General features: G+C 44.7%; 3 protein-coding genes across 7 annotated transcripts in view; 2 read left to right on the top strand and 1 right to left on the bottom strand.

Moving 5' to 3' along the window:
* Positions 1 to 6,997, top strand: part of ppm1ba (protein phosphatase, Mg2+/Mn2+ dependent, 1Ba) — a 38,249-nt gene extending 31,252 nt beyond the window's left edge. For 2 of the 3 annotated variants that reach the window (XM_018725043.2, XM_018725045.2), the window contains exon 6: positions 2,043 to 4,702. In XM_018725043.2, coding sequence (XP_018580559.1) covers positions 2,043 to 2,321 — 279 coding nt within the window. In that variant the 3' untranslated portion in view covers positions 2,322 to 4,702. The other variant, XM_018725046.2, reaches the window with a different exon arrangement.
* A 2,069-nt stretch (positions 6,998 to 9,066) lies between these two features.
* slc3a1 (solute carrier family 3 member 1) lies at positions 9,067 to 15,960 on the top strand. Its single transcript, XM_018725155.2, has 10 exons — positions 9,067 to 9,498; positions 10,554 to 10,733; positions 10,814 to 10,956; positions 11,137 to 11,262; positions 13,210 to 13,329; positions 13,939 to 14,063; positions 14,178 to 14,379; positions 14,592 to 14,768; positions 14,919 to 15,038; positions 15,484 to 15,960. Exons 1-10 carry the CDS (start codon positions 9,093 to 9,095, stop codon positions 15,910 to 15,912), a joined length of 2,028 nt encoding a protein of 675 aa, XP_018580671.1. The 5' UTR covers positions 9,067 to 9,092; the 3' UTR covers positions 15,913 to 15,960.
* Positions 15,961 to 16,613: 653 nt separating this feature from the next.
* prepl (prolyl endopeptidase like) lies at positions 16,614 to 25,726 on the bottom strand. 3 transcript variants are annotated; one of them, XM_018725151.2, is made up of 14 exons: positions 25,216 to 25,726; positions 24,701 to 24,835; positions 24,114 to 24,180; positions 23,628 to 23,837; positions 23,241 to 23,367; positions 22,939 to 23,155; positions 22,545 to 22,736; positions 21,225 to 21,428; positions 20,293 to 20,471; positions 18,907 to 19,123; positions 18,565 to 18,714; positions 18,065 to 18,170; positions 17,006 to 17,094; positions 16,614 to 16,727 (listed from the first exon to the last, which is right to left on the bottom strand). In XM_018725151.2, exons 1-14 carry the CDS (start codon positions 25,294 to 25,296, stop codon positions 16,653 to 16,655), a joined length of 2,049 nt encoding a protein of 682 aa, XP_018580667.2. In that variant the 5' UTR covers positions 25,297 to 25,726; the 3' UTR covers positions 16,614 to 16,652. The 3 variants fall into 3 exon arrangements, with proteins under 3 accessions (XP_018580667.2, XP_018580668.2, XP_018580669.2); XM_018725152.2 differs by having other exon boundaries at positions 20,293 to 20,468; XM_018725153.2 differs by lacking the exon at positions 21,225 to 21,428 and having other exon boundaries at positions 20,293 to 20,468.
* Between the last annotated feature and the right edge of the window lie 57 nt (positions 25,727 to 25,783).

Here is a 25,783-nt window from a genome sequence, read left to right as displayed (position 1 = left end):
CCCAGTTTCATCAGCTGAACTGATCATGGTTTAGTTTTTAGTTGCTGTTAGTGATGAATTTGTGCAAAGAGTAATACCACAAAATGTTTAGAGTGATAATTCATGTAGTGATGATTATAAATTGTATAATTATAAATTATTATATCATAAATGGTCAATTATACACTCATTCTAACCTTTAAAATACTCTGTAATACACATTGCATCTTATATGTATGGTAGGATCATGTATTAACTGGAGCATAAACAGAATTAAATTTTACTCAGGAATTGTACTCTTATTAAAAGATTATTAAATGTAATAGCAAAAACTTGTATCTTTGGTGAAAGTTATTGTTCTTAATGCCTGAATAATGCATTGTATTTCCACTTATCAAAAGTATTAAAAACAAGCAGATTTATTTTAATGTTATGTTATTTAGTATTTAGTACTGTATTAAAAATGTGAGGTGTGTGGCTTCCTAAGTGAAACAAAAGTCTACAGCTTGAAGTACAGATAGCCAGTGGCAAAATTATTTTTCCAACATGAGCAGTAGAGTTAATTTAGATAAACATGCATATATTTTGTTTCCCTGGGCACATATAAAAAAAACCATAGCTTGACTATTCCTAACATTTAAATTGCATACTCTCTGAAAAAATCTGCACTGTTAGTAAATCTCCCTGCTTTCAAGTAATAATTTTAACAGAAGTTAAAGAAAAATAACAGCCTGTTTCAGCACCTTCTTGCCAATTGACAAAATTGTCAGTTGCGATGGCTAACAATGTTTTCCGTGATGGGACATGAAATGCCACTAAAATGTTGAAAATTTCTCTGTTAGGCATAATGTGTAGGAATTGGCAGTCATGCTTTGCCTGCGTGTGACTTAAGACCCTGGTAAAATATCTTTCGGTGTCTTATGGGAATAGATAACAAGAGGACAAATGATTTAACAGATTGAGTTCTGGCTGAACTTTGAGGCCGTCCTGGGCTCTCCTCTGACCTCATTGTTTTGGCAGCAGTGTTGGCAACTGGGTTCCTGTGATTTGGTTAGTGACAAATTGTGTGCAATTTTTGACAGCTGCTAAAAAAGGGTGGATATTGGTGTCTAAAAGTGTCCTTCAAGATTTCATCTGTTTGTTGTCTGATGTCAAACTGCTTTTGCTGATTGGTCACAGCGGCATTCTCACTGTTTAATATTTTGTGATGTAGACAAAGTCAGGTGTCATTGCTGTTTGAAGTATAAATTACTTGCTTTTGGTAACTGACTGTCCAAGTCAGTGTCGTCACAGTTTGGAGCCTGTCCCAGAGGCACAGGGCACAGAGCTAGTTAGGGTATACGCTGGGTGAGATTTACTGCGCACTGCATTGCAGGTTAGTCACCCACACATTTACACATTATGGGCAAATTAAAGTCCCCAGTTGAGCTGAGACACATGTCTTTGGACTCTGGGGAAGAAGCAACACCCAGAGGAATCACTTGCAGATGCTGGGAGGACATGCTAACTCTACACTGGCTAAGCTGGATTTGAATCTACAGCTGAACCGGCCAGGTGCTGTGTGGCAGCAGCATTACCCACTGCTCCACCATGGCACCCTACCTATAAATTATACTAATTTTACTAGAATAAACTAAGGGGTCCTGGGATTGTGTGTGTGTGTGTGTGTGTGTGTGTGTGTGTGTGTGTGTGTGTTTAAGCGAGTGATGAGAGAGAGAGAAAGAGAGGGAGAGATGATGGCAGTCTTCTGTGACTAAGTGGAGTGGATTGCCAGTTGGTCTGTGGGGTCCCCTTAGTGCAGTCCTTCAGGTCTGTGCTCCCCTCTTGTCCTGCACAATGCGTACAACCTTCATGCGTCTCCTTCAGGGTTTGCTGCTGCCTCAGATGATTATCCTCTTTGAGATGTTCTCCTTCTGATGTCTTTGAGAGGCTGCTTCATTGAACCTGTGCTCCCCCCCCACCCCAAGTCCCCACCTGGCAGCCTCCCCACAACCTCCAACCAGTAGCTGTGTAAGCAGTGTGTCCTCTCTGCTCTCTCCACTGACACTGGGGTTTCACACCAGGAGGCAGAGGGAGCGGATGAGGGCAGCACCACCGTGCACCTGCTGGAGGCACTGCGCCAGTTCCGCGCTAATCACAGGGGCGAGTGTCGGCACCTCCTGGAGGAGGCGCTTTGCACATATCAGCTTTCCTGCGAGACGGGGGCTGAACCCCCTGACCCCGACGCTGAACCACCCCCCTCACCTCCACCTTCCCCTGCCGGGGAGCCTGAGGAAATCGAGAGAGGTTCCAGTGGTGTGCTTGAGACGGCTTGTGAGGATCCTGACCTGCCCTCTGCATGACCTCTGACCTTGCATCCCTGTTGTATCACCCAGAACCATCATTGACTACGGAGGGGATATGGAACCAAGTTGATTGCTCAGGGTGTGGGATTGTTTGTGGATTCCTGCCTCTGGGGGAATGCAGAAAACCCTGGGGCAGAAGAGGTGTAGAGGAGTGAGCCTAACCTTGCCCCAGACTGCTAGCCTCAGAGAGAAACCTTTTACTTTTCCAACTCTTGATGATAATGACAGAAAGGCAAAATCCACTTGTGCTGCATCTGCTCTCCTCTGAAGCTGTCCAGGTACAGCCTATAGTGACTGCAGATTTCTTCAGGTTTATTGGCCATAATATGTACAAATTTAAAAATGAAATTTTGTGTTGAAACACCTGACAATCTGTAAATCACTTTTGATTTGGCTTCAAGGATGAAGCTTATCTTAGTAAGACAATATAGGGAAAGCACACTGCAAGTTGCTGAGCACAGATGAACGTTCATTATTTCTGTTGTCGGGACTTCAAATTTGGCAATACAGCACAAATTATGAAGTTTGGAATATAGTCCCTCACATAATCTTATGAATGAAAAAAGGTGTTAGGCATCACTGTCATTTATGATGAAGTTTATACTTTGCTTAATGTCTAATGCACATTTATGAGTGAAATTTATAGGCATAAGTATGAATTTATGTGCTCAAGTTGCTTTATAAAGGACTGAAAAGTCTCCAAAAACAAGATTAGGAATCCATGAGTTGTAATGCATGGCTTCAGCCCAGCAAGGTAACGCAGTTAAGTGCTATAGGCACTGCTATACCTGCTTTTCCAAAGTAAAACACCACAAGCATGAGGAAGATGTATACCCCGGGTGTGCAGCAGGCAGTTTACTACCTATACATATAGGGTATAGAGAGCAAATATGAGTATATATTTGTGTATATAGGTTTGGTTGTGTAGATGATGAAGAATGCTGTTGTTACCTCTGAGTATTTTCTTTTGTTTTTTACTTTAGCTTGTATGCAGAACAACTGAAGACTATTAACCAAAAATGTGAAGTAGTGGGCAAAAGCATTGAACATAACTGTTAAAAACAGTCACTTCTGAATCATAAGGCAGCATGTCATGTATAGTGGGGTTTATTTAAAAGGATTGTTTATAATAAATAATTCATGTTATTGTTACAGATTTCTAGCTTCATATATGACATTGTATAGGAAATATTGAATCTGTAATACCGTGTGAAACCCATTATGAGACATTGTCTCCTAAAACACAAGTTGTCAAACTGAAATTTGAATGACATTTACTATGGAACCCTACATATAGCAGATGGCAAAAAGATGGAAAGGAAATTGAAAGAGGTACTCTTAATTTTCACAAGCATCCAAATTCCTGTCATTTATTTTCCAGAGGAGAGAACTGAAGTGTTAACTTGAGATCAACACAAGCAGGCTGATGGCATGATTGCTTACACAGTCAGCAGCTGGTTGCCAATCTGCTATAATAGCTGTCCTGTTGCAGAAGTTCAGCACATTTTGAAGGATACTCATGGTTTTGATTATTGAATCAGACGAGTGATAGATTTTTCGTTGTGGAGCAGAGCGTTGTCATATATACCATTATGGCTCCTTTCTTGCTAGTTTGAAATGTGATTTTTCACAGTTACTGTGTACGGTGATATTGCTATACCATATTGCATGGTTAATAAGTACTTAGAGGACTTGCACTGTTGGTGGGCTAAATCTTGACCGCCTCAACGCACAGGCGGTACAATACTGTTTTCACTTATGCCGATTCTCAGAACTTGAAACTTCAGAGGATGGCTTGGAGACCATGGTTAATTTCCATGAAGAGAAGCATGGTTTTCGGTCTGCTTCTGTTGTGGCAGAAAGCAGTTCCATATTGTAGTGAAAGGTGTCACTCCATGCAAATAAAAATCGTTAAGCTGACAAGGTGTCCTTGGCTCTTCATTTTCTCAGTGACATTAGTGGTCTGTAGAGCTGGTGGTGAGAACTTTATAATTATGTAAGTGTTCTTTTTTTTGTCTTTTTTTAATTTTAATTCCAGCATCTGTGTGTTGCGGGTGAGGTAAAACGGTAATCATCTTAGTTTAAGGATTATACTCTGCCAGTCTGTCTTTTGAACATTAGAGCATTAACACACTGTGATTTCTTGTGCGTTAGTGTGGCCTCGTTCATCTTAATAGGATAGGCCACTTTTGGTCTATCGGCTAGCTAGCTCATTAAGGCATCTTAAATAGTTTGTAAACAAGCAGAAACTAGAATAGTGTGATTTCATACAGAGGCGAAAATAAGCTTGTGAACTCGCTATTCTCTGTATGTAATCACTCAGCATTTTTGTTGGCTCTTGTGTTCATCCCTCACTTCACATTCCTTTCTCTCTCTTTCCCTCAGAATGGCGGAGACCTGGAAGACCCTTGGTAGCTGTAGAGCACAGCCCCCTATCCCTACAAGAGAGTCCTGAATTCATAAAAAAAGAAGATGTCTTTATCCTCATTTGTCCCTCACCCTTCTTTTGACACCACCTGCAGATCAGTTGGACCACAATGTTTAAAAGGAAAACAATCGAAATGCAACACATGCTTTTTTCCCCCCCCCCTCCCCTTCAGATGTCAGATGAGGAACTTTAATGTTAGAGATTATAAAGTGAATTAAAGTATGTAATAGATAAGAATTTTTATCTTTTTCTTCTTTTTTGTTTCATTTCCAATTCAAGAAAAGCCTGAGAGAGGACTCGTGGTTTAACCCTTGCCCGTGCAGAATGCGGTGCCTTTTCATTTTTTTGTTTTCTTTTCTTTCTTTTTTTTTTTTTTAAATGTGGCTGCAGATTTGATACTGTATGGCTAATGGCAGTGCGGTCCTTGACTCTGGATTAGGGGTGGGGGGGGGCATTGTGGGACCACCGCATTGCAAGTCATCCGGGTGCCTCTCTGCACGCGCATTGCTCTGGACAAGAGCACGAGAGACAATTTTTGAAAAGGTGGCTGGATTATGGCATTACTTTGTTTTGAAAGAGTTCTTAAAGTTTGAAAGCTTTTGCATCCCTGCACCCATACTCCCACCACCCCAAACCACAAGCTGTCCACTCCCATAGCCTGCATGGAGGGAAGAAACTGTTTGAAACGATTTGTGTTCCTTCTAGAAGACTTCCACTCTTTTGTCACAAGCCTTTTATCCTGCTGTTATTAAGAGAAAGAAACATATATATAAATATATATACAGATATATATTTTTATGTTCCCTTCTCAGTTTGTTTTTCCTGTTGTGGCCTACTGTGCTTGCTGTACAAAGAAAGTAAAAACCAAGGAACCCACCTGACAATGAGAAAATATGAATAGTGTACATACGGAATAACTGTGGGAGGTGCAAGTTTTAAAGAATCAGCACATGCATACGAGATGTAGGAACTCCCTACATGGAGTTTTCTGGCTGGATGGGTCTGTAATGCCTGTTAACACCTCAGAATTCATCCCCGTTCCTCAGTCTCCTCTCCTGTGCTGTGCTCCCACACAGGGCAGCGGTCTCGTGTCAGTTTGCCTCCCCCCCCCCCTTATGATGTTGTAAAATTGTGATTTTGTTAATACAGATTTTTTTTCTATACAATGAATTGATTTTTAAATGTTATTTTGCAGATGCAGTGTACTGTGTTACATGGTGTTTGTTAGACTGCGTTTTACAATGCTCTGAAAATGACAAAGTACAGAGATATGAAGAATAGCAGAATTAAGTACTTAAAATAATAAAAAGGTTAAAAAAAAAAATGCATAAAATCACTTTTACTCGTTTTTTCTTTTTGGGCAAACAAACGAGGTGAAAGGGATATGCGTGTGGCCCGGTCAGAATTTTTTTTTTCCTTTTTTTTTTTTTTTTTGGGGACATCAGCGAAAACCATGGTACAAGACTGGTTGCCATATAATTATTAGGTACTTGAATATTCTGTGTGTGGTTCTATTTTTGCAATAATGAATTTTATGAGATGATTTTGCGCTGTGCATGTATTTGAGTTGGGGGTTTCGGTGTTTATCACGGGAAAGATTTCCATCTGAGACGCTGGGGTTGGGGTTGGAACAATGAATGTATTTCACCTTTACACATCTTGGATACATGCAGTGGTGGCCTCATAATGTGCTACGCTTTCTTTTTGTTAGTCTCTCAGTTCCTGATCTTACTTGCCCTTGTATGTACTTTCAGATGCATTTCAAACCCCCGTCACCCATAAGTTGTAGCAGTTTGCTCGAAAGCTTCTGGTGTTAGCAAGTTACACAAATGATTTTGCAAATGAAAATACGGTAAAGAATTTTTGTGCTTTGGTGCCCATTGTTACAAACCCTGATCCCCCCCCCCTTTTGGTTTTTTGTTTTGTATATCTACAGTTATTAATAAATAGAATAATTATTGCAACGGTTTATTTTATTTATTCCTAGATTTTAGCGTTGACGGTGAAATTTGCTGTACGTGAAGAGAATGGGATGAGGTAGTGTGTATGGGTGTTTCCGGGCCTGTTTCACAACCCCCTTCGAAGGGGGGAAAATGTGGATTGGCGGGGTTTGGAGAGGTACATGGGCCTTCCCTGTGTGTTCACCTTAACTCCTCCTTGTAACCATAGTTCCCAGTATGATATTGTGATGTTTCATACCATACAGTGAACATAACCACCTTATCTTCAATAAAGGATTGCTAAAGATGGCTGCCGTTGCTCTGTTCTCTTCTCCTTTCCCGCCGTTTTTCAGGCTGCCTCGTTCTGGGACAGCTGGTAGCCTAGTGGTTAGTTACTGCCTTTAGAGCCCAAGGTGGCAGGTTCGATCCTCACCTCCAGCCGTGCTACCCTTGAGTAAGGTAATTACCCTAAATTGCTCCAGTGAAATTACCCCGCTCTGTGAATGGGTAAATAATTGTAAGCTTAACACTGTAAATCGCTTGGGAGGAAAAACGTCAGCTGAATGTGGCGATTTGCTCTCGTTCAGGGGCAGAAGCCGCCATTTGTGCTGGAAGATGTCCCTCCTCGCGGCCATATCCTGAGTGTCCCGTCGTATTCATTTAGCGGTTTTTCGATGAAATTGCATGAACAAACTTTGTGAACGAATGTGATACACGCCATTTTTTTTCGAGGGGGGAAGTAGGTGCCGCTGAAAGGCTTTGCAAATGTTGTCATTCGTGGTTAATGAAGCCAAACACCGGGCACGAGTCAGGTGTTGCAACTGAACGCTGCTCCTGCATGTTGCTCGGAGCCTACGGAAAGTACACCAAGTGCAAAAAGTACACCAAGTAAAGTACAGTATGTAGCACAGGTAAAGTACGTACCACGCGCGGTTAGCTGTAACCGCCGGCTGAGGCGACCCGTGACGCGTGCGCGCGCGGGAGAGCTGGGTCATAATGTGGGCCCGGTTATTCTTCTCCTTTAAAATATTGCAAAATCTCCTCAGGTTGGACAGAGATTAATACATTTCTCAAAGACTGGCTCTAAAGTTCGGTATCAATTGACCCCCCCCCCCCCCCCCCCCCCCGAAAAGCCAAGGTTATTTTAATATTTCTGGATTATGTTCCCCAGTGGGAAGTACGTATTTAGCAATGATTGTTTTGGATAACTTTTCAACGTCTTAACTTTTCTTTTTTTGACCCGTTTAGTAATAGCAGTGACTGTACTAGAGGGCAACCTGACTAAGCCGAGCGCCGCGTTCCTTTCGGGACAGGCTCCGGCCCACCTCGACCCTGCCGGAGGACGAGCGCTTGTGGACACTGAATTATAATGTTTAATCAGATTTATTTGGGATGGTGTACGTTCGTGTCCGTCTCGCGGAGCATCAACGCGGCAGCTGCGGGAGAACACATTCACCCTGGTGAATAAGGTGTGTGGGCTCATGACACTAGAGTTCATTGGAAGTTGCTTTCGAGAAAAGCGTCTGCCAAATATGAAATAAATAAAAGTAATGTAAAACATGGTGGTCCCCCTCAGGAGGACAGCGGTCTCCGCCACATAGTTTGTCACCTCATCATTGTCCGGGAGCACGAGAATCTCCGCAGAGATGACCATCAGTCAATGTTTCTCAGCGCTCCTGGGCGGGGGGGTCCTCCTGTTCTTTACAGAGTTGAGTGTAGAGAATTACTGACACTACAGTAATCCTTTTTTTTTTTTTCTTCAAATTATGAATGCTCAATGTTTTATTGCATTTCTTATTGCATATCTCTGTGCGCGCGCCGCCCCCGCATTTATGTTTCCATATGAAGTACAAAGGGCGAATACGGAAACTGGGAAGTCCGATTCTCAGCTCGACACCTTGCCTTCTGCGCTCTGAAAACCTCACGGAGCCACCGAGGAAAGTGCCGGAGCTCCCGGTGGTCAGTTTCACACTGATTTCCCAGGCTCGCGCACAAAACAAAGAATAGGATCCCTGCGCTCCAGAATCCTTCTTCTTTTTTTGGGAGTTTTTCACTTCTGTGTAATATCCCAGCCCTTATACAGAAATTACACTCTCCTGTATTGTACACCTTTCGCGTGCCTGAAAATATGACATTATAATAAATACCCTTAGTTTTTTCTCTTTGATGGCAGTGTGTGAGGGTGCACGCGCATCAGGGCACGGAGGCGACAGCGCGGTCCCGCGCGCTCTCTGAAGTCCGCTCCCCCCTGTGAGTGAGGGAGAGACAGGGTGGGTGTGACCGTGGGGTGGGGTGGGCAGAGGGAGGTTATATTCTGTACCTGCCCACTCCGTTCAAAACAAGCCGCGGTCGCAGAAGCGCGAGCACTCGGTTCTCGACGGGTGTCCGCGAGGCAGCAGCATGATGATGATGATGATGATGAAAGAGGAGCCCAACGGCGCGGGACTGGAGCTCAAGCAGGGCGTCCGGAACGCGGCCTTCCAAGACGATGAGGCCGTCCAGGTGGAGCCCACGGAGCGCGGCGACTCGGGGGACCCCGGGGAAAGCGAGTACACGCAGGTGAAGCCGTACCCGGGTATGCCCAAGGAGGTCCTTCTGCTGTACTCGTGCCAGGCGCGCTACCGCGTCCCCCGCGAGATCCTCTTCTGGCTCATTGTGGCGCTCACGCTGGCGCTGATCGCCGTCACCGTGGCCGTGATCGCGCTGTCGCCGCGCTGCCTCAGCTGGTGGCAGTCGTCCCCGGTGTACCAGGTGTACCCGCGCTCCTTCATGGACTCGGACGGCGACGGCGTCGGGGACCTCAGAGGTAGCTATCCCCGCCGCGGCACGCGCCACGGGCCACGCAGACCTCGATGATCGATCGCTAGCGACCACTGATTGATTGTCCTTCGTCCGACTCGCGCGCGGTTCAAGCCGTTAAATTCAAAAGTCCACTGATTTTACTGCCCTGCGTTCGCGGCTCATAAACGTGTCCGGGCAGCCAGGAGGAGATGCGCTCGTTGACATCATCATCACGTGTTCATCTGGCAGAGGTTAGGTAGTAGCGCCTGGGTGGTACAGGGGACGTGGGTTCGAGCTCTGCTCAGTCTGTGTGGACTTTGCACGTTCTCCCCGTGTCTGCGTGCGTTTCCTCGGGGTGCTCTGGTTTCCTCCCACATTCCAAAGACATGCTGTTCGTATGGATTGCTCACTCTACATTTATTCATTTAGCAGATACTTTTCTCACACGCACTATGGGTGAACCTGAACAGCATGTCTTTGTCACTCCAAACTCACCCACAGTATGACAGTGTGTGTGTGTTCCACTGCTGTATGGATGAGCGACCCAGTGTAAGTAGTGTATCTAGCAGTGTAAGTCACCGCGGTGAATAAGGTGTGTGGGCTGATAACACTACATAGAGTTCATTGGAAGTTGCTTTGGAGAAAAGTGTCTGCTAAATGACGCAAACGTTAACACTTTTCTCCAAAGCCATGTATAACTCATAAAAATACAGAGTGCATTACATCAACAGAAGAGACTGGGATTCAGAAACGTGATTCCAGAGTACGGTCAATGTTTCCTACAAAAAAAATCTATGTTTCAAACTTATCCACCACCTTCTTCTTGTAACACTGCGGAGAGACATCCCTCACCCATTATAAATGATTCACATCTATACTGACACACGGTGCTTCCTTGCCTGTGAACGTAAGTTGACCACAGAGTCAGGTGAGGGACAGCAATTACCGAGCCAGGTAACCCACCAGCACACAGACGGTGCGTGTGACACCGCTGTGACATCACGACAGGGGTGTCATTTCGCAAAAGCCCTGGGCAGCTGTCCTGTTCCTCTATCTTAATGCTGTCCCACTTCTGCACAGGTATCATGCAGAAACTAGACCACTTTGAGTACCTGAACATTAAAGCCGTCTGGATCAGCCCCTTCTACAAATCGCCCATGAAGGATTTTGGGTACGATGTGCAGGACTTCAGGGATGTGGACCCTCTCTTCGGGACTTTACAGGACTTTGACGATCTCCTTGCGGCCATGCACGACAAAGGTATGTTCGGAGCGCGAGACGGGTCTTCGCCGAGATCTTTGCCGCACCGAATAACGGCAGCCTGGATGTTTGTCCGCCAGGGTTAAAAATGATTATGGACTACATCCCCAACCACACCAGTGACAAGCACGTCTGGTTCCAGCTCAGTCGAAATCGAACAAAGAACTACGAAGACTACTACGTTTGGGTGAACTGCACCCAAACAGAACCACCTAATAACTGGGTGAGTCAGTCATCCGCCGACCTTGGATGTCAACGTGGACATGGTTTAACCAAGAACTGCGGGTTTAGTCTGAAGGAAGTTTTAAGGTAGTGTTTTGACATCACGATGGTGATCAGAAGAAAACATCTTCTGAACTCAGCACCGCAGACATCATCTGTCGAGTTGCCATGTTCTCCTCAGGTGAGCATATTTGGGAACTCCTCTTGGACCTTTGATGAGGTGCGGGGCCAGTGTTACCTGCACCAGTTCCTCAAGGAGCAGCCTGACCTGAACTTCCGTAATCCCCTTGTGGTCAACGAAATGCTAGTAAGTTCATGTCTCTCCAGAGGACATCTTTCCTGGTCACTAAGAGACCAAAGTTGTGAACGAAAAAATGAGGAAGCAGCACCGTCCCAGCCATGTTCCTTCTCCAGCAGACCCCTGGGCTTGGGGATTCTGGGTTTCCCTGTAATGGTTCGAACACACACAGGTGACCATAGAGAGGCCTTTTTATCCTTCGCTGTACTGCGGTAATCCTGTCTGGGGCTTAGCGCCTGGAATTTCTGGATGTGGGGCCTGGTTTACCTCTAGGAGGATATCCGGTTCTTCAGGTCTCCGGCAGCAGCAGTAAAATTTTACGTCACTCATTTGATGCTGTTTTCTGAGTGGTTTGCATAGATTTCGGTGGGAAATTAATTAGGTGAAAGTAAGAGCATCAGCCTTGGTGTGGTCAGCGGCGCAGAAGTCAGCAGGTTTTAGATGCATTTAAAGATGCGCTAAAGACTTGCCCAGCATTTTACCAGAGACGAATGCAGTCGTTTCCATTATAATGTGTGTTTTAATTAGACGATTAGGATGTAATGCGATGAATAAATAGAGGAGAACAATTTACATCACTGGAAAAATTTGCGAGCAACTGGGGAATAATGTGATCGCATTTCGTCGATACGAACATGCTATATATGCTTTTTGGATTTGGTGTCTAATTCTGATATACTCCATCTCAGTAAAACATGGTTAGCCTAAGTGATAGCAGTGTAGCGACATGCTGTCTTGGTCAAAGTGCTGGTGGAGACTGGAAAAGGAAGGCTTTAGATCAGGGGTGTCCAAAGTTTTTTTGGTGAGGGCCAAATACAGAAAAATAAGCAAAGGCCCGGGCCACACACAAGAGGTGACATATTGACACATGATTACTGTGTGTATTTCTAACTCACTTCTTTAAAGAAATATTCATTTTCCCACCGTGTTTGAAATCTTCTACACTCACTTGCTATCTTGCGTTTCTTCGGTGCTGCCATTTCTGGTGACTCGTGGTAAATATTTTTCTTTGCTTAATTTTGTTTAGTGGAGAAGCACCTTTTCTGTGACTGAAGTCTAGTGTTGAAACTGAGAAGTGCAACAGAGTTGAGCTCAAGCGCCATGTGCGGGCCATATTCAATTATATTTTCAGAATTTGCTGCGGGCCAATAAAAACTGACCCGCGGGCCGCAGTTGGCCCGCGGGCCGTAGTTTGGACACCCCTGCTTTAGATGCTAGAAGAGAAACTGGATGTTATGAGGTGCTTTGAATGTACAAAATGTGGCAAACTGCTTATTCTTGCACCTTCAGGTGTTTTATTGTTTCACTGCAAGAACTTGCCTTTTACGAGTTTTGTGCCATCTTCTAATTTAATTTTGGGTGTGCTGTTACTTTTTATTACATTATGATTATTGTACTGTATGTGCTCTTCCCCTAACTCCATTTTCCATTTTGCCAATTGAAACTGTAATTCTCATTATGCAAATTAGCTTAACGTGATGTTTCATAGGAACGCTGTTATCACCTTACAGCGGAACAGCCATACGGGACAATGGAGACTTTTACACTTCTGTTAGTAATACATAACCTCTTAAAGTGGTTAATGATTATAATGAATTGACAATGGATTAGACTACAGTGAACCCTCTATAAATGGCAGGGGTGTAAAGTCCAGGCGAACTCAGGCAGATTATGGTAGGGCATGTTGCATGTGGCGAAGCTCGTGGGTCACGGAGCACACGCTACATAGGACTGACTGTCAAACAGTATAGCCCCACTGTACAGGTGGGGGTGCAAGTCTGTGGTGCCAGTGTCCTTAGTCTCACTCGCCGGTGTGATTCCTCAATTTCCTCGTGTTAAATGCTAAAGATTAACGTTATCAACTTGCAGGTTGTTCTTGGTGGTGTTCTCTCAATCCCGTATAGGCTTAGGGACCCCTAACACCTCCCATGCCTCCTTAATCGACCTGTCTTCTAGGAAGTCCTCCGATTCTGGTTGGAGAAGGGTGTGGATGGGTTTCGCATGGATGCCGTGAAGCACATGCTGGAGGCGTTGCACTTGAGGAATGAACCCCAGGTTGACCCTAACCAGCCCCCTGTAAGACTCGCCTCCTTCCAACAGCTCTGATCCAAGCAGTCATATAACTCCCAGATAGCTTTAAGGGAGCCATTTTTATTAAAGTCTAAGTCATTTTTGTCTTAACGTGGGCGAGACTCCACTGACAATCGTTTTAGTAACGTGCACAATCACTTGACACAACGCCATCACTACGCACATTATTGTCGTAGTTGGGAAATATTAGCGTTATATTTTCCTTCATGTTATTCAAATAAGATGAGAATGTTAGTGTCAACTCTACATGTTACTGGGTACTTAGGTGCGTTAAAACTTTATAGATGAAAGATGCGGAACGGCCTGTTTTATTGTCATTTGTTAGTTTTGCAGGAGAGAGCATTAAAAGGAAGACGCTTGGTTTCAAACCGTTTTTCACCTAAGGGACTGCCTTTTCCCAGCAAAATGGGAGGGGGTTGCAAACTGCAAAGTGCACAGAAAAGAGATTATTTGGAGCATATTTTTCAGGATTTACCTGCAATGCTTTTGATATCCTAATCCTGCTCAATTACATCATGTCTGAGCGGCTCAAGAAACTGCAGACCAGGAGATAATCTCCTCACAGACCTTTTCCGTTCTGTGCCCCCTGTCCAGGAGACTGTGGACACAGAGTTTGAACTTTACCACGACTACACCACCTCGCAGCCTGGCCTCCACGACATCATACGGAGTTGGAGAGTGGAAATGGACAAGTACAGTACGGAGCCGGGGCGCTATAGGTACATCTTACAGCGACTGCTTTCCTTAGTAACCAAGGCAACAAGACTGAAAACTCATTTGTGTGTATGAGTTGTCTTCATGTTAGCCTGTCCCCATTTCGCTGCATCTCCTAGGTTCCTGGTGACAGAATCCTATGATTATGAGGAAATTTACAAGACGATGATGTACTATGGCACTCCGTTCATCAAGGAAAGTGATTTTCCCTTCAACTTCTACCTCCTTTACCTGCCTGACAACCTGTCTGGACAAGGAGCCTTTGACCTGGTTGACCTCTGGATGTCCAACATGCCTGAAGGACAATGGCCAAACTGGGTGGTACGTGAGAGAATAAAGTTTTTCATGTCTTTTAAAAGGGTAAATTGTTAACCTGAGATTGGCTGACAGGTAAGAATCTACATGCTCAACTCATTCATTTTTATAACTCATAACATTTAATTGGTTACAATCTTTGAGAAAAGCCATCTGACAACCGACTGGTCGTCTCCGCTGCTCTCCAAGTAACATGACATCACCATGGCTGTGTGCAGGTGGGCAACCATGACAAGCCACGCATCTCCTCCAGCGCAGGCCTGGAGTACATGCGTGTCATCAACATGTTGCTCCTCACGCTTCCTGGCACACCCACAACATATTACGGCGAAGAGATCGGCATGGAGAATGTGAACGTGACAGACATACAAGACCCCTTTGGCAAATTCAACCCAGTAAGAGCCCCCGACCTCCTCCAATTCTGAAGAAGACCAGTCTGTCGTGGTTTGATTAGAAACCAGGGCAAATCAAGGTAATGCTTACATTGTCGGTTTGTTGCTCTGAGACAGGGGTTACCTTCAGTGTGTTGACTTTATGTGTGTCAGAATAACTCGCGGGACCCCCAGAGATCACCCATGCAGTGGAGCCCGGAGGAGAATGCTGGCTTCAGCATCAATAAGACTTGGCTTCCAGTGCATCCTGACTACAAGACTGTAAATGTGGAGGTAAAGAAGGGATTTTAGAACACTGCACTTGCAACAGTTTAATACATTAAATAACAGTGCAGACTGATTTAGGTGGACTTATTAGTTCCTTTCAGTTTTTTTTCAGGCTTGTCCTGCAGAGGGTCTCAGTTATTATTAAATGACAATCAGAGGTACAGTTCTTACAAAGAAACCTGATGAGGCAAATATCACATCATTAATTTTGTTTTAAATAAAGCAGATCAAGACGACTGGCATCGTTCAGTCACCTCTCCTAAATTGTTTATCTCTGTGCTTATTATAATTACTGTTGAGGTGGTGAGGTAGTGACTAAAGTACTGTACAGTATGTAGTACAACACTTGGAAAAAGTCTTCTAAACTAGTAAGATCAGTGATACAGAACAAAGGCATGGATGTTGTTTTTCTTAATGATAGTTAGGTGGTGTTCCTCTTGGTTCCCCCTAGGTCCAAAAGAATGACAGTCGATCAATTCTGCAGCAGTACCGGGCCCTGAGCCAACTTCGAGAGGCAGAGCTCCCTCTACAGCGAGGCTGGATGTGCTACGTGTGGAGCGATGCTAATGTCTTTGCCTTTTTGCGTGAGATGGATGGCTTTCCACAAGCTTTCCTCATGGTGCTCAACTTTGGAGCCAATGCAGTCACGGATCTCTCCGCTGTGCCCGAGCTACCGGAGGAGCTGACTGTGCGGCTGAACACACACTCCAGACAACCAGGGACGCGAATCCGAAAGTCCACGATCAATACGGAGAGTGGGGAGGGGCTGGTGCTGGAGTACTCATCCCAGAAGAGGTTTTATCCTGGCAACGTCTCAAAGTGCTATGTTTCAGAGAAAGCATGCTATCTGAGTGCACTGAATCTCCTGTACAAATGCTGAGCAGAGCAACATAGAGGGGAATGTGAGGACCGGGGGAAACTAAAAAAAAGCAATGGAGTATGAGCAGCAAAAAAAAAAAAAAAAAAAGCTAAATATCCCTACTTTTCAGTCCCCGGATCTTTAATTAGACTACTTTGTACACTCAATCAGTAATTGATTATTTTAATAAAAAAAAAAAAAAAAAGTCTGGCTTCTATCTTGAGTGTCCATTTCTTTAGTAGCAGCACATTGTATACACACCCGTGGTTACTCCATTGTATTGCGTTGTTCTATGTCCCAAGATTTTTTTTTTGCTTAAGTGAATGGGTCCATTGAGAACTTAAAACTGCTATCCGGTATCAGGTGACATATAACAAGTTAAACATAATCACTGTCAGTAACTTTGTGCCTTCTTGGTATTTAATCTTAAATCTGTGTTACAGGTCTAAGTAATGGCTCAGCAACATGTTGTAACATTTTTTCCCCTATTTGCAGAAGGAACTATTGGATCATATCAATTACATTCACAAAACTCTGATTCACAATGAAATTAGTCGAGACACTTTTTGCTTTACTTTTGTGTACTACTGCATTTTCCGTTACTATCACTCCACTTTGGCAAAAAGTAAAGTGTATGATTTAATAAGTATTTATTTAAAACAAAATGTGTATTTCTCCCTACTGAGTGGACTCCAGTAGTGGTCAGCCTGTGATCCTGTAATCCACCTTGCAGTGACATTGTCACCCCACACCTGTAACTACTACTTGTGTCTCTGTCTGTGACCCCCACAGAAAAGTCCCAACTCTCTGTAGAGGAAGGCTAGTTGCCTGGAAACCTGGGAAAAAAACAGCAAGGGGCACAAATTTAAAAGGAGACTGATTCAAAGATTGGTCTTTACACTGTAACTTACCTTCCTGTAATTTATAAACTGTTTTTGTCAGACTGGATACCTAAACTAGGCTTCTATACCACATGTGAACACACTCTCTTACTTTTAACACATATTAACAGAAAACAGTTATGAACGTGCTCTCGCATAAACTGAATTATCTGTTACACTAAGAATTAAAGTCACTCAGGGAAAACGTCCTTAATCACGATGGTTATTATAACCTCGTTAAGTGATGTGTCCAAATCCTCAGGTCCAAAGTGATCTTCTCCTGGCTGAAGGTCCAGAATGATGGATGGTGGCCATTCGACTCCTACATCCAAAACGGAAAACACCACAGCACATGACCCCAGGTGAGCAATGATCCATTGAATAATTCATCATCTACAAAAGAAGTGTGACAGTGAGCACTTCAATCTGAGTTTCTGATGTGACGTGAAACAATTTTTAAGAATAATAATTCAGTGTCCAATTGACACGTGTGAGGGTCACAAGGATGGCTGTATTATTTAACGTGGCAAAAGATACGGTATCAGATCATGACGGCATAGAAGAGGGACACAGGTTGTCTGAAGTCAAAGTTCCACGACAGGAGCAGGTGGACTCAATAGTTTGGGATAACAACAATTAACCGTAAAAGAGCCTTGAAAATGGCCCACTGAACTGTATTAAGAGCCCTCTGAGCCAGTCTACAAAACAACATGCAAAGCTGGTTTAAGAGCAGGTCTGTCACTCGGAAACCACACACAACCAAGGGCAATCAGGTAAAAAGGCATAATGTGGAGTAATAAGCACAAAACTTAGGCTGCTGACAGTAGGGGGCAAGCGACATGATCTTATCCTTTTCCTACATGTCAATCAGTTCCAAGTTTGGAGTAAGGTAGAGGCTATCTTCAACACACATTTCTGTCAAAGGTTAAAGATGTTGGTTGATCTGTAATGTCATCGACACTCATGGGCGCTGAAGACTGCTCTGCACGGTCTAAGACAATAAAAGAACATGAATCCATTTAAAGTAAAAGTATAGCCATCATTAAACCTTTAAAAGATGCTTTCCTGGAAGAAAGGTGCAATACTTCAGTTCACACATTTTGGTAATGATATGACAAGATCCAAGATGGTCTGAAGCTTTTCAAAAAGCAAAGAGGGGCTTTGCTGCTTATTAGATACTTAATATTCACAAATTGTTGTTTACACATCTAGCGTGTGGTAGCAGTGGTGTTTAGCAGCTTGTTTCTGTAAATAACACTGCTGAACAAGTCTTTCCACTCCACCTTACTCACCATGTGCTTGTACAGCAGAGGTCAGTTTCTCGACGTACTCCATCAGCCCTGGCAGTGGAATCCTGCGATCGCCCTCGTAGGCTGTGATCAGCATCGAAGGGTACCGCTGTGACAGAGAACAGGCTAACACTTTCTCATGGTCAGGCATACATGTCTCCACCATTTCTGTGGACATCTACCAATGACCAAGAAGGTTATGTATTCAAATCCATGTTTTTCTTTCAGTTCTCTGTTGCCCCCACCCATTGCGTGGTATGCAGAACAGTTTCATATTTAGATGATTACCTGGTGCAAGAGGTAAAAATCACAATCAGCATTAATTACCAAGGAATAAAACAGCTGAGCAACAATTTAGGTACAAATGCCTGTGCAGCTATTTAATTTATGGCTGTATGGAGCATGGCCCTCAACCAGGGGTGTACTATTGTCATGTGGAGGGTTTTTAAAGGTCTGTGCAGGCTTGAACACCTGTAAAACACGTTTTAGCCCAGCAAACTCACCTGCGGCTTAATGTTTTGAAGGGGGGAGTAGGAGGCAATGTTGTCTCTTTGTTGAGAATCAGCGAGCGGGTCCCCCCATTCCCCCCTGTCCTCAATGGTTAGGGGGAGGGTGGGATCCTGCATAGTGCCCAAGACATCCACAAAAGGAGCCTGCAATATCATGATGATACAACAATAATAAAATGCACTGATGTACAACAGTTGTTTACAGATGCTTATTCACACATTACAGAGCGACAACAGGAGCATTGAGCCATAGAGCTTCCCTGAAGTGGGATATGAAACGTTTAGCTCTAGGTTTGCCGATCCTAACCAGTAGCGTGTATGGACAGAGAATAAGACCTGTAGGGTGACGGCACGGAGCAAATGAGGATGCTGGTTGCACAGCGCTCCTGCGAGGATGGCTCCGGCGCTGTGGGCAGTCAGGGCAGCCAACGTGGGGCATGACACGCCCAACTTGAACAGATGCTGGACACAGGCCACCAGGTCCTCCACTCCCTTATGCTTTTGCTGGAGGCGGCCTGCTTGGTGCCAGCCCAGCCCCCGCTCCCCTCCACCCCTGCAGGTCACATGGTACACAGATTACACAAACACACCTGATGTTACTCTGTAAAATGAGTTTCTTTCTAGTTCAGGATTTATAGCCTTTGTGCATCCAAAGAAATCAAAGCCAAAGCCCCAATGGCCTCCTTCCCCATCTACGAATAAATTATATTTTAATCATTCACTGCTCAGTCACTGCACTGATCAATGCTTGGCGACTTATACATGTGGCAGAGGAGATGTTGCTAGCCCAAAATTGTTTACTTGGTTTGAGAACCACATTCAGTTATGACTTTTGTCTTTCTGAGGGAACTGATTTGCTGTGTGCATCACTTGACTTTTGGATTGTTTGTGTGTAGTTATATAATGATTAATGATAAGGAAGGAAACAACATATATGGCCACATGGGTGTAAACCTAAGTACAGCAATCGCGATCGTTCATGCGATATGAACTGGCAAACATATTCGATTCAGCATAATCGATCCATAATTGGTGGTGGGCCCATGCACAATTCCCAGTCTGCATATGGTTAAGGCTGTCTCAAGTGTTTATGTGAGAAGTTCTATCTGCAACCCTGTACATAATGTCACCCCATAAAATTATTGAAAATTGGAATAAAGTTGTACTCACTAAAACAAATGTATCAGTTAACCGGGGAAAGAAACATTGAGTTAACAAAAAATACTGTAGTGGTGTGAGATGTACATTGCTTTGGACAAAAGCGTCTGCTAAATGAATAAATGTAAATGTAGAAAAGTATGTGACAAACTCAAGCAAATTAAAACTGGAAGAAAATCTTTGGTGACTATGAAATCTAACAGGAATTCTGAGAATTATCTTAGAATTTTACGCAATTTAGGTATAATTGTACAAAAAGTCAATAAATTTTAGAATTTCTCATAACCCTATAAAATATATTTTATTTAGAATGTTCTTTTGATCATTCCCCAGGAACCCAACCAATGAAGATTATGCTGTCCATTCACTGTCCATAGATTACATAGGTAAAATTCTGTGCTCTGCCAGGCATTTGAAAAGTGTTAGACTTTAGTCATTGGTAACACCACTGGTATGTACCATAGCTTGATGTTGCAGTTGGTCCCGCAAACCAGTCTCACACTACACGCGTATCACATTGTTTCTCACTGTGGTAGCCCAGTGAAATGATGAGAACTGCAGTACCTAACGTGGCAGTAGGCCAGGACCCATCCTTCTTCAAGCAACACTTGCTTCTCAGGGCTGAACCCCATGCTGAGATCCAAGCCATATGCCCCGTAAACATGCAGCAGGAGTGGTGCCTCCTGCAGATTTCCCCAGGAAGCTGTGTGTAGTACTGTCATGGGGACCAGTGTGCCATCCTGCTGGCCCAGAGAGGAGAGAGAGGCACCTGAGCTGCCGGATCAGCAAATTCCATTCTTTCTCCAAACACCAATCGGCATGTGTCTGAGATGACTCCACTGAATTATTGATCACCTTAGTGGACATTTAACAGAAGCCACACTGAACAGTGTTCACATATCTGGACTGTTTCCCTATCTGACATTTTTTGCTGAAATGTTTACAGCAGCACAATATACATTATAACAAGAATCTGCTGAACTTAATGGCACAAATTTAGTTCATCTGGTAGGATTTCAACTTGTAACAAATTCTTTAACAAATTTAGGTCTCAATGGAGAGACACCGACTACAGGGCTTGTCCTGCTAGGCTTAGGGAGCTATTCACACAGCCAGAGGAGAACTGGATGCACACAAGGGTTTCCTGACTTGCTTGCTATTCTATTAGGAGGTAACTGCCATCAGCAGGGCTCTGGTTACTCGAAAGGACTGCATGCACAATGTCATGCTGACATGCCGTGCAAGTTTAGACACGGCAGGAAGACCACTGGCAACTGGTGAACTGACACCCCACAAACTCCTCCGAGACAAAGCCAACAGCTTGGCCACCTGATACCAACGAGTACTGCAGCCCTTTCAGGTCACTTGACATCTCTCAAAAGGGAGCAGGAAGCATCACATGATGCCATCGTACCACTGCACTGAACTGACTCCTTGTGTCACGGGACTCGCCAACACGATGGAAGGGCAGGCAACAGGGGTGGGCGCCTGGGTACCTGGCTCACTGCTTCCAACCGAGTCGTGTAATGTTCTTTGAGAGGAACTCCAGTGCTATCCTCCTGTATGAAGAGCTGCTGCTCCTTCAGAGAGTAGCAGCAGTGCGAAGGGGGGCAGACCGGAGAGGACAGGTGGAACTGAAATATATCACTGTCCAGTCCCAGACTGGGTCTGGCCTCAAACTCACAGGCCCATGGAGGCAACTGATGGATAAAAGACAACAGAGATCAAAATGGCATGTATTTTTATGTGGGGCCATAATATCAGGCAGGATAGCAGTTAGCCAAACAACTTAAAAACTGTCAATTTAATTCCCTCTCCCACCACTACTATATTACCCTTGAGGAAGAAATTAATCTCACAAGCGCCAATAAAATGTCCACCTGTATCAATAGGTCAAACAGAGTATACCACTTTGGACAAAATCATCAGCTAAGCAAAAAACTATACAAGAAAACTAAAAGCTTTGAAGTCACCTATGAAAGGGAATAGAAGCTTAAGCTGCAATTAAAAAAAATGATAAAAGCATTTAAAGTAGGCTTGTAAGCAAAAATACTGAGCTAGTCCTTGCTTGACACTAGAATACATAAAGGAATATTCTACTGCATCTCTTTAAGCAGCTGATTCTTATTTCAGCCACTGAAATGCTCATAAATCCAGAGAGCAACTAAACCAGAGATGTGACACTGGATTAGTGAGTTACAAAACACAGAGACCACCATAAACAAAGAGCAACTTCACAGAATGGATCATGGCCATTTGTCTGCTGAAGGTCTCTCATGTCATCCCTTATATAACAGCTCTCCTGCTCCTCAGTGTTACCATGTCCCAGAAGAGCTAGCAACAGTAAAATCTTTTGGTTTACAGGTCGTCACCTAGGACAAAAACAAACATAAAACCTTCCTAACGCCGTATGCGCACGCAATTTTCTCTGCGTCTGTACATGTGTATTTTCAAGGGCTGAACCTTACGATGAAAGGTCAATCTGCAATCATAAAGATAAAGTCCTGCAATGTAACAAAGACGACAATTTAGTGCTCTCTTTCGTTATGTTCCTTTTTGCGACCTGTTATCCAAGATAAGGCAGTTATGAGAGTGAAACTTTCTCATTACAGTTTCTTATGCAAACTGGACTCATGCATGCACAGAAGTGCTCATGTCATGAATGACATTTTTCTTTGCCGTGGACCAGTTGGAAAAAGTGGAGACACAATTCAGGGGCACGAGGCTCCCGCGTCAGTGCCAGCTTTAAAGATCTATGGCCCTTTGGTACAGCTGTGATTCTGACAGGGTTGGCAAAGAAGTGTGTGTGCCCTCACCTGCAGGGCAAAGGCCTTGGTGGGGTTGGCCAGTGGCACCACCTGTAGACTTAGAGTCCCACTGGGAGTACGGACCGCCAGGATACAGTGGTCTCTGCACAGCTCCATGTCTTTCAGGCCTGTCCCCTGAGCAGGGGTAAACACAGGCACCCAGCTCCTCATGAATGGTGAGGAGAGGTGGGTTCTCAGCAACTTTGAGGGATCCCAGGACAAACAGGACACAGACACGCAAAGCTAAGTTCACACATGGTGATCAAAACACACAACTATTCAGGTCAACTAACCTAGCGTTGTGTAAACAATCACAACAACTTTGGACAGACAAGGACACCAACAGGACAGCAGGACGAATCATTAACCAGAGGGTGAAAATTCCAGAAAGAGTTGAGCTCACTTGATACTCCTGCCCTGGTGCGGTGTTGGCAAGGATGTACAGATGCCTGTGGGAGTGCTCCACGTGATAGACCAGGCCAGGGAGGCGGGGCTGGACCACACGAGGACATCTCAGGGGCATGTGACTCTCAACCAGACGTACCTCTGAACTGCTTCTACTGCTGCAGTTCAGTGTGAGAAGCGTCCCATCCCGGGTACGGCTGACCTCCACAAAGAACCTGCAGGTGGACACGACGAGATCAGAGCACCAACGTGTGCACAGCACACCCAAGAGCAGACTCAGGGGACAGGCTGCACTCTTACTCAGGGTCCTGCTCTTTGTACACTGGGACACTTTTTAGCGGCATTTCCCTCAAATCCAGGCGGTGGACGGTCTGACACCGGAGCTCCTTCATGGTAGTGAAGAGCAGGATGTCGTCAGAGGCCCATTCTAGAGGAATCAGGGTGACAAACACAAGGCTGAATTTAGCCAAAGACTTAACTAAATCAAAACTCTCGGACTTGTCACCTCAGGAAGCACTACATTTCAGGAAGCGAATGTGTCAGTACTTTCAAATCACTTGTACGTCACTTTTAGATGATAAAAAGGTTGCTAGAGAAGCAGATGTCTACTGAGCCACTGGTAATCCCTGCCATCTGCTCAAAAATTAGCCCCTTCGTTCTGGTCCTTGAACCAACACCCTCTCTCACCAAAACTGAACATGTCACTGAGCTCAAGCAGCACTCTTGGGGAGGCAGGGGGGTCTCCAAGCCTCACCAGGAGGCCCCTGACCATGTTACTTTTAGGGTCCTTCAAGGTGGCAGCTAGCATGCGTTCCCCTGGGGAGAGGCGAACCCGCTGCAGGGCCCCCCTGACAACATCCTCGCTTTGGATCAACACTTCTTCCAGTTCCTGGTCACCTGAAACACATACACAGGCTCAGGTAAGCAGCACTTGGGATTAAGTTCTCATCATCCTGACTCAAGGAACTTGAGCTTATGGCAAAGAGATTTTACATGGCAGGCAGCCTAAATATGATAAGGAAGGACAGTGAATAAGAGACTTGGTTCTCGTCAATCTAGAGGTGGCTGTTAGTCGCCCAAGGTTTCAGATCTGCTGCCAAAACCGTGGACGAGGAGAAGTAACCTATCGGTGAAAGTGAATCGCCCCCCAAGAATGTACGCAGGGGGTCTTACTCTGTCCGCGGGCCTTTCTGTAGATGTTACCTCCTTCTTCAAAGTACACATGGTGTCGACCTTGAACCTGCAGAGCAGAAGGATCTTGTTTCACTTGTATGTGGGCATCGAAGGCGCAATTTACATTATATTTACATTTATTTATTTAGCAGATACTTTTCTCCAAAACAACTCCCAGTGAACTCTTATGTAGTGTTTTCAGACCACACACTTTATTCACCAAGGTGACTTACACTGCTAGAAACACTACTTACACTGAGTCACTCATCCATACACCAGTGGAACACACTCGCTCTGTCACTCACACACTAGGGGTGAACCTGAACAGTATGTCTTTAGAGTGTGGGAGGAAACCAGAGAAAATAAATACAAACTCCACACAGACTGAGCGGGGGTCGAACCCACGTGGCACGTCCTCTCGCAGCACAGCAGCACTACTCTCTGTGCCGCTGAGCGACGTGTTCAACCTGTCTCATACACTCCTTGGGCCCCATCGTACAGCGCACACAAGACATGCACACATTCAACGCTGCTTTTCAGCAGCAACTCTTAGTTGAGGCCTTTAGAAACAGGAGTAAAAGACCAACCACGGCGTGATCCGAGACCTCCGGAAATCTCCCGTAGGCTGCTTTTAGTTTCCTCTTGAAATACTGCTCTTGACTCCGGTACTTTTGCAACAGGGACCTAGAATGTTCTCGAACTGAATGTGAGAGGCGCTGAGCCTGAAGGGAACACACAACACGTAATTAAACACAACAACACAACAAGCCAACGACCGGCACAAAAAAAAAAAAACCCCAACAAAAACTGTCATTTTAAAGAGAGAAGAGAAAGAAAGCAGTGAGTAAAGCAGACTTTTGTAGTCGTGCTGTGGCAAAGTTAGGTGTTGCGTTCGTCTTGCTGATATAAAATAAACATTATGGAAAAGCTGCGACACGACAATTCATGACACATCGCTCCACACCCCCAAAAAAAACAAACAAAAAAGAAAACAAAAAGAATAAACAAAACAAAAAAACAAGGTGTGACAATACGAAGAAGACCGTGACTCGTGAGTCAGTGTGGAGAAACAGCTCATCTCGTGCCGCTCGCACATCCTCACCGCGCTCGCGCTGCAGCCGGAGCTCGAGCGGAGGGGCCGCAGCAGCCTTGGCAAGGGGCGCAGCAGAACGGGGGAGGGCATCACGATGGAGACCCTCCTGGGAGCCGTTTCACTGATCTCACACACACATGATTATTACAACATACTTTACAACTTTAGCCGGAGCCAAGCCTCAAGCACCGCTGATATCATATGATCATGGACTTTTCGACAGCCCGAATATTAATTGAATAACACAGCCTCAGTCACCCTCTCTCTCAGTATGTTCATTTTCTGAGGTAAAAACACCTATTGCTATTCTTTAGCCGCGAGACTATACGCATTTAGATGAGATCAGCCCGCAGGCTTGACTTTGTAGCGGTTTAGAAAACAATGTGTGTGCATCCCTTCACCATGTCGCGAAGACAAACAGCGCCGATAAACTCAAATCTCTCGTCTTTCCAGGAGCGAAGCGCCTCTTGTTGAATGGCGTGCACGGCAGACGTGAGCAATCCCGTCCAATTCTAATTCGCTCTCCCATTAAAATCAGCGTTAGATGTTCCGCGGATAGATTGCTTTTGCCTGTGTC

This window comes from Scleropages formosus, chromosome 8, assembly GCF_900964775.1.
Source record: "Scleropages formosus chromosome 8, fSclFor1.1, whole genome shotgun sequence".
Lineage (NCBI taxonomy): Eukaryota > Metazoa > Chordata > Actinopteri > Osteoglossiformes > Osteoglossidae > Scleropages > Scleropages formosus.
This window is presented reverse-complemented; position numbering and strand designations above follow the sequence as displayed.

Coding starts and splice junctions, on each gene's coding strand:
- slc3a1 (XM_018725155.2), top strand. CDS start 9,093: ATGATGATGATGATGATGATGAAAGAGGAGCCCAACGGCGCGGGACTG. Junction 9,499..10,553: donor CGGCGTCGGGGACCTCAGAG/GTAGCTATCCCC, acceptor ACTTCTGCACAG/GTATCATGCAGAAACTAGAC. Junction 13,330..13,938: donor TTGACCCTAACCAGCCCCCT/GTAAGACTCGCC, acceptor CCCCCTGTCCAG/GAGACTGTGGACACAGAGTT.
- prepl (XM_018725151.2), bottom strand. CDS start 25,296: ATGCCCTCCCCCGTTCTGCTGCGCCCCTTGCCAAGGCTGCTGCGGCCC. Junction 23,838..24,113: donor CAGAAAGGCCCGCGGACAGA/GTAAGACCCCCT, acceptor TATGTGTTTCAG/GTGACCAGGAACTGGAAGAA. Junction 17,095..18,064: donor CTCTGCTGTACAAGCACATG/GTGAGTAAGGTG, acceptor TTTTGGATGTAG/GAGTCGAATGGCCACCATCC.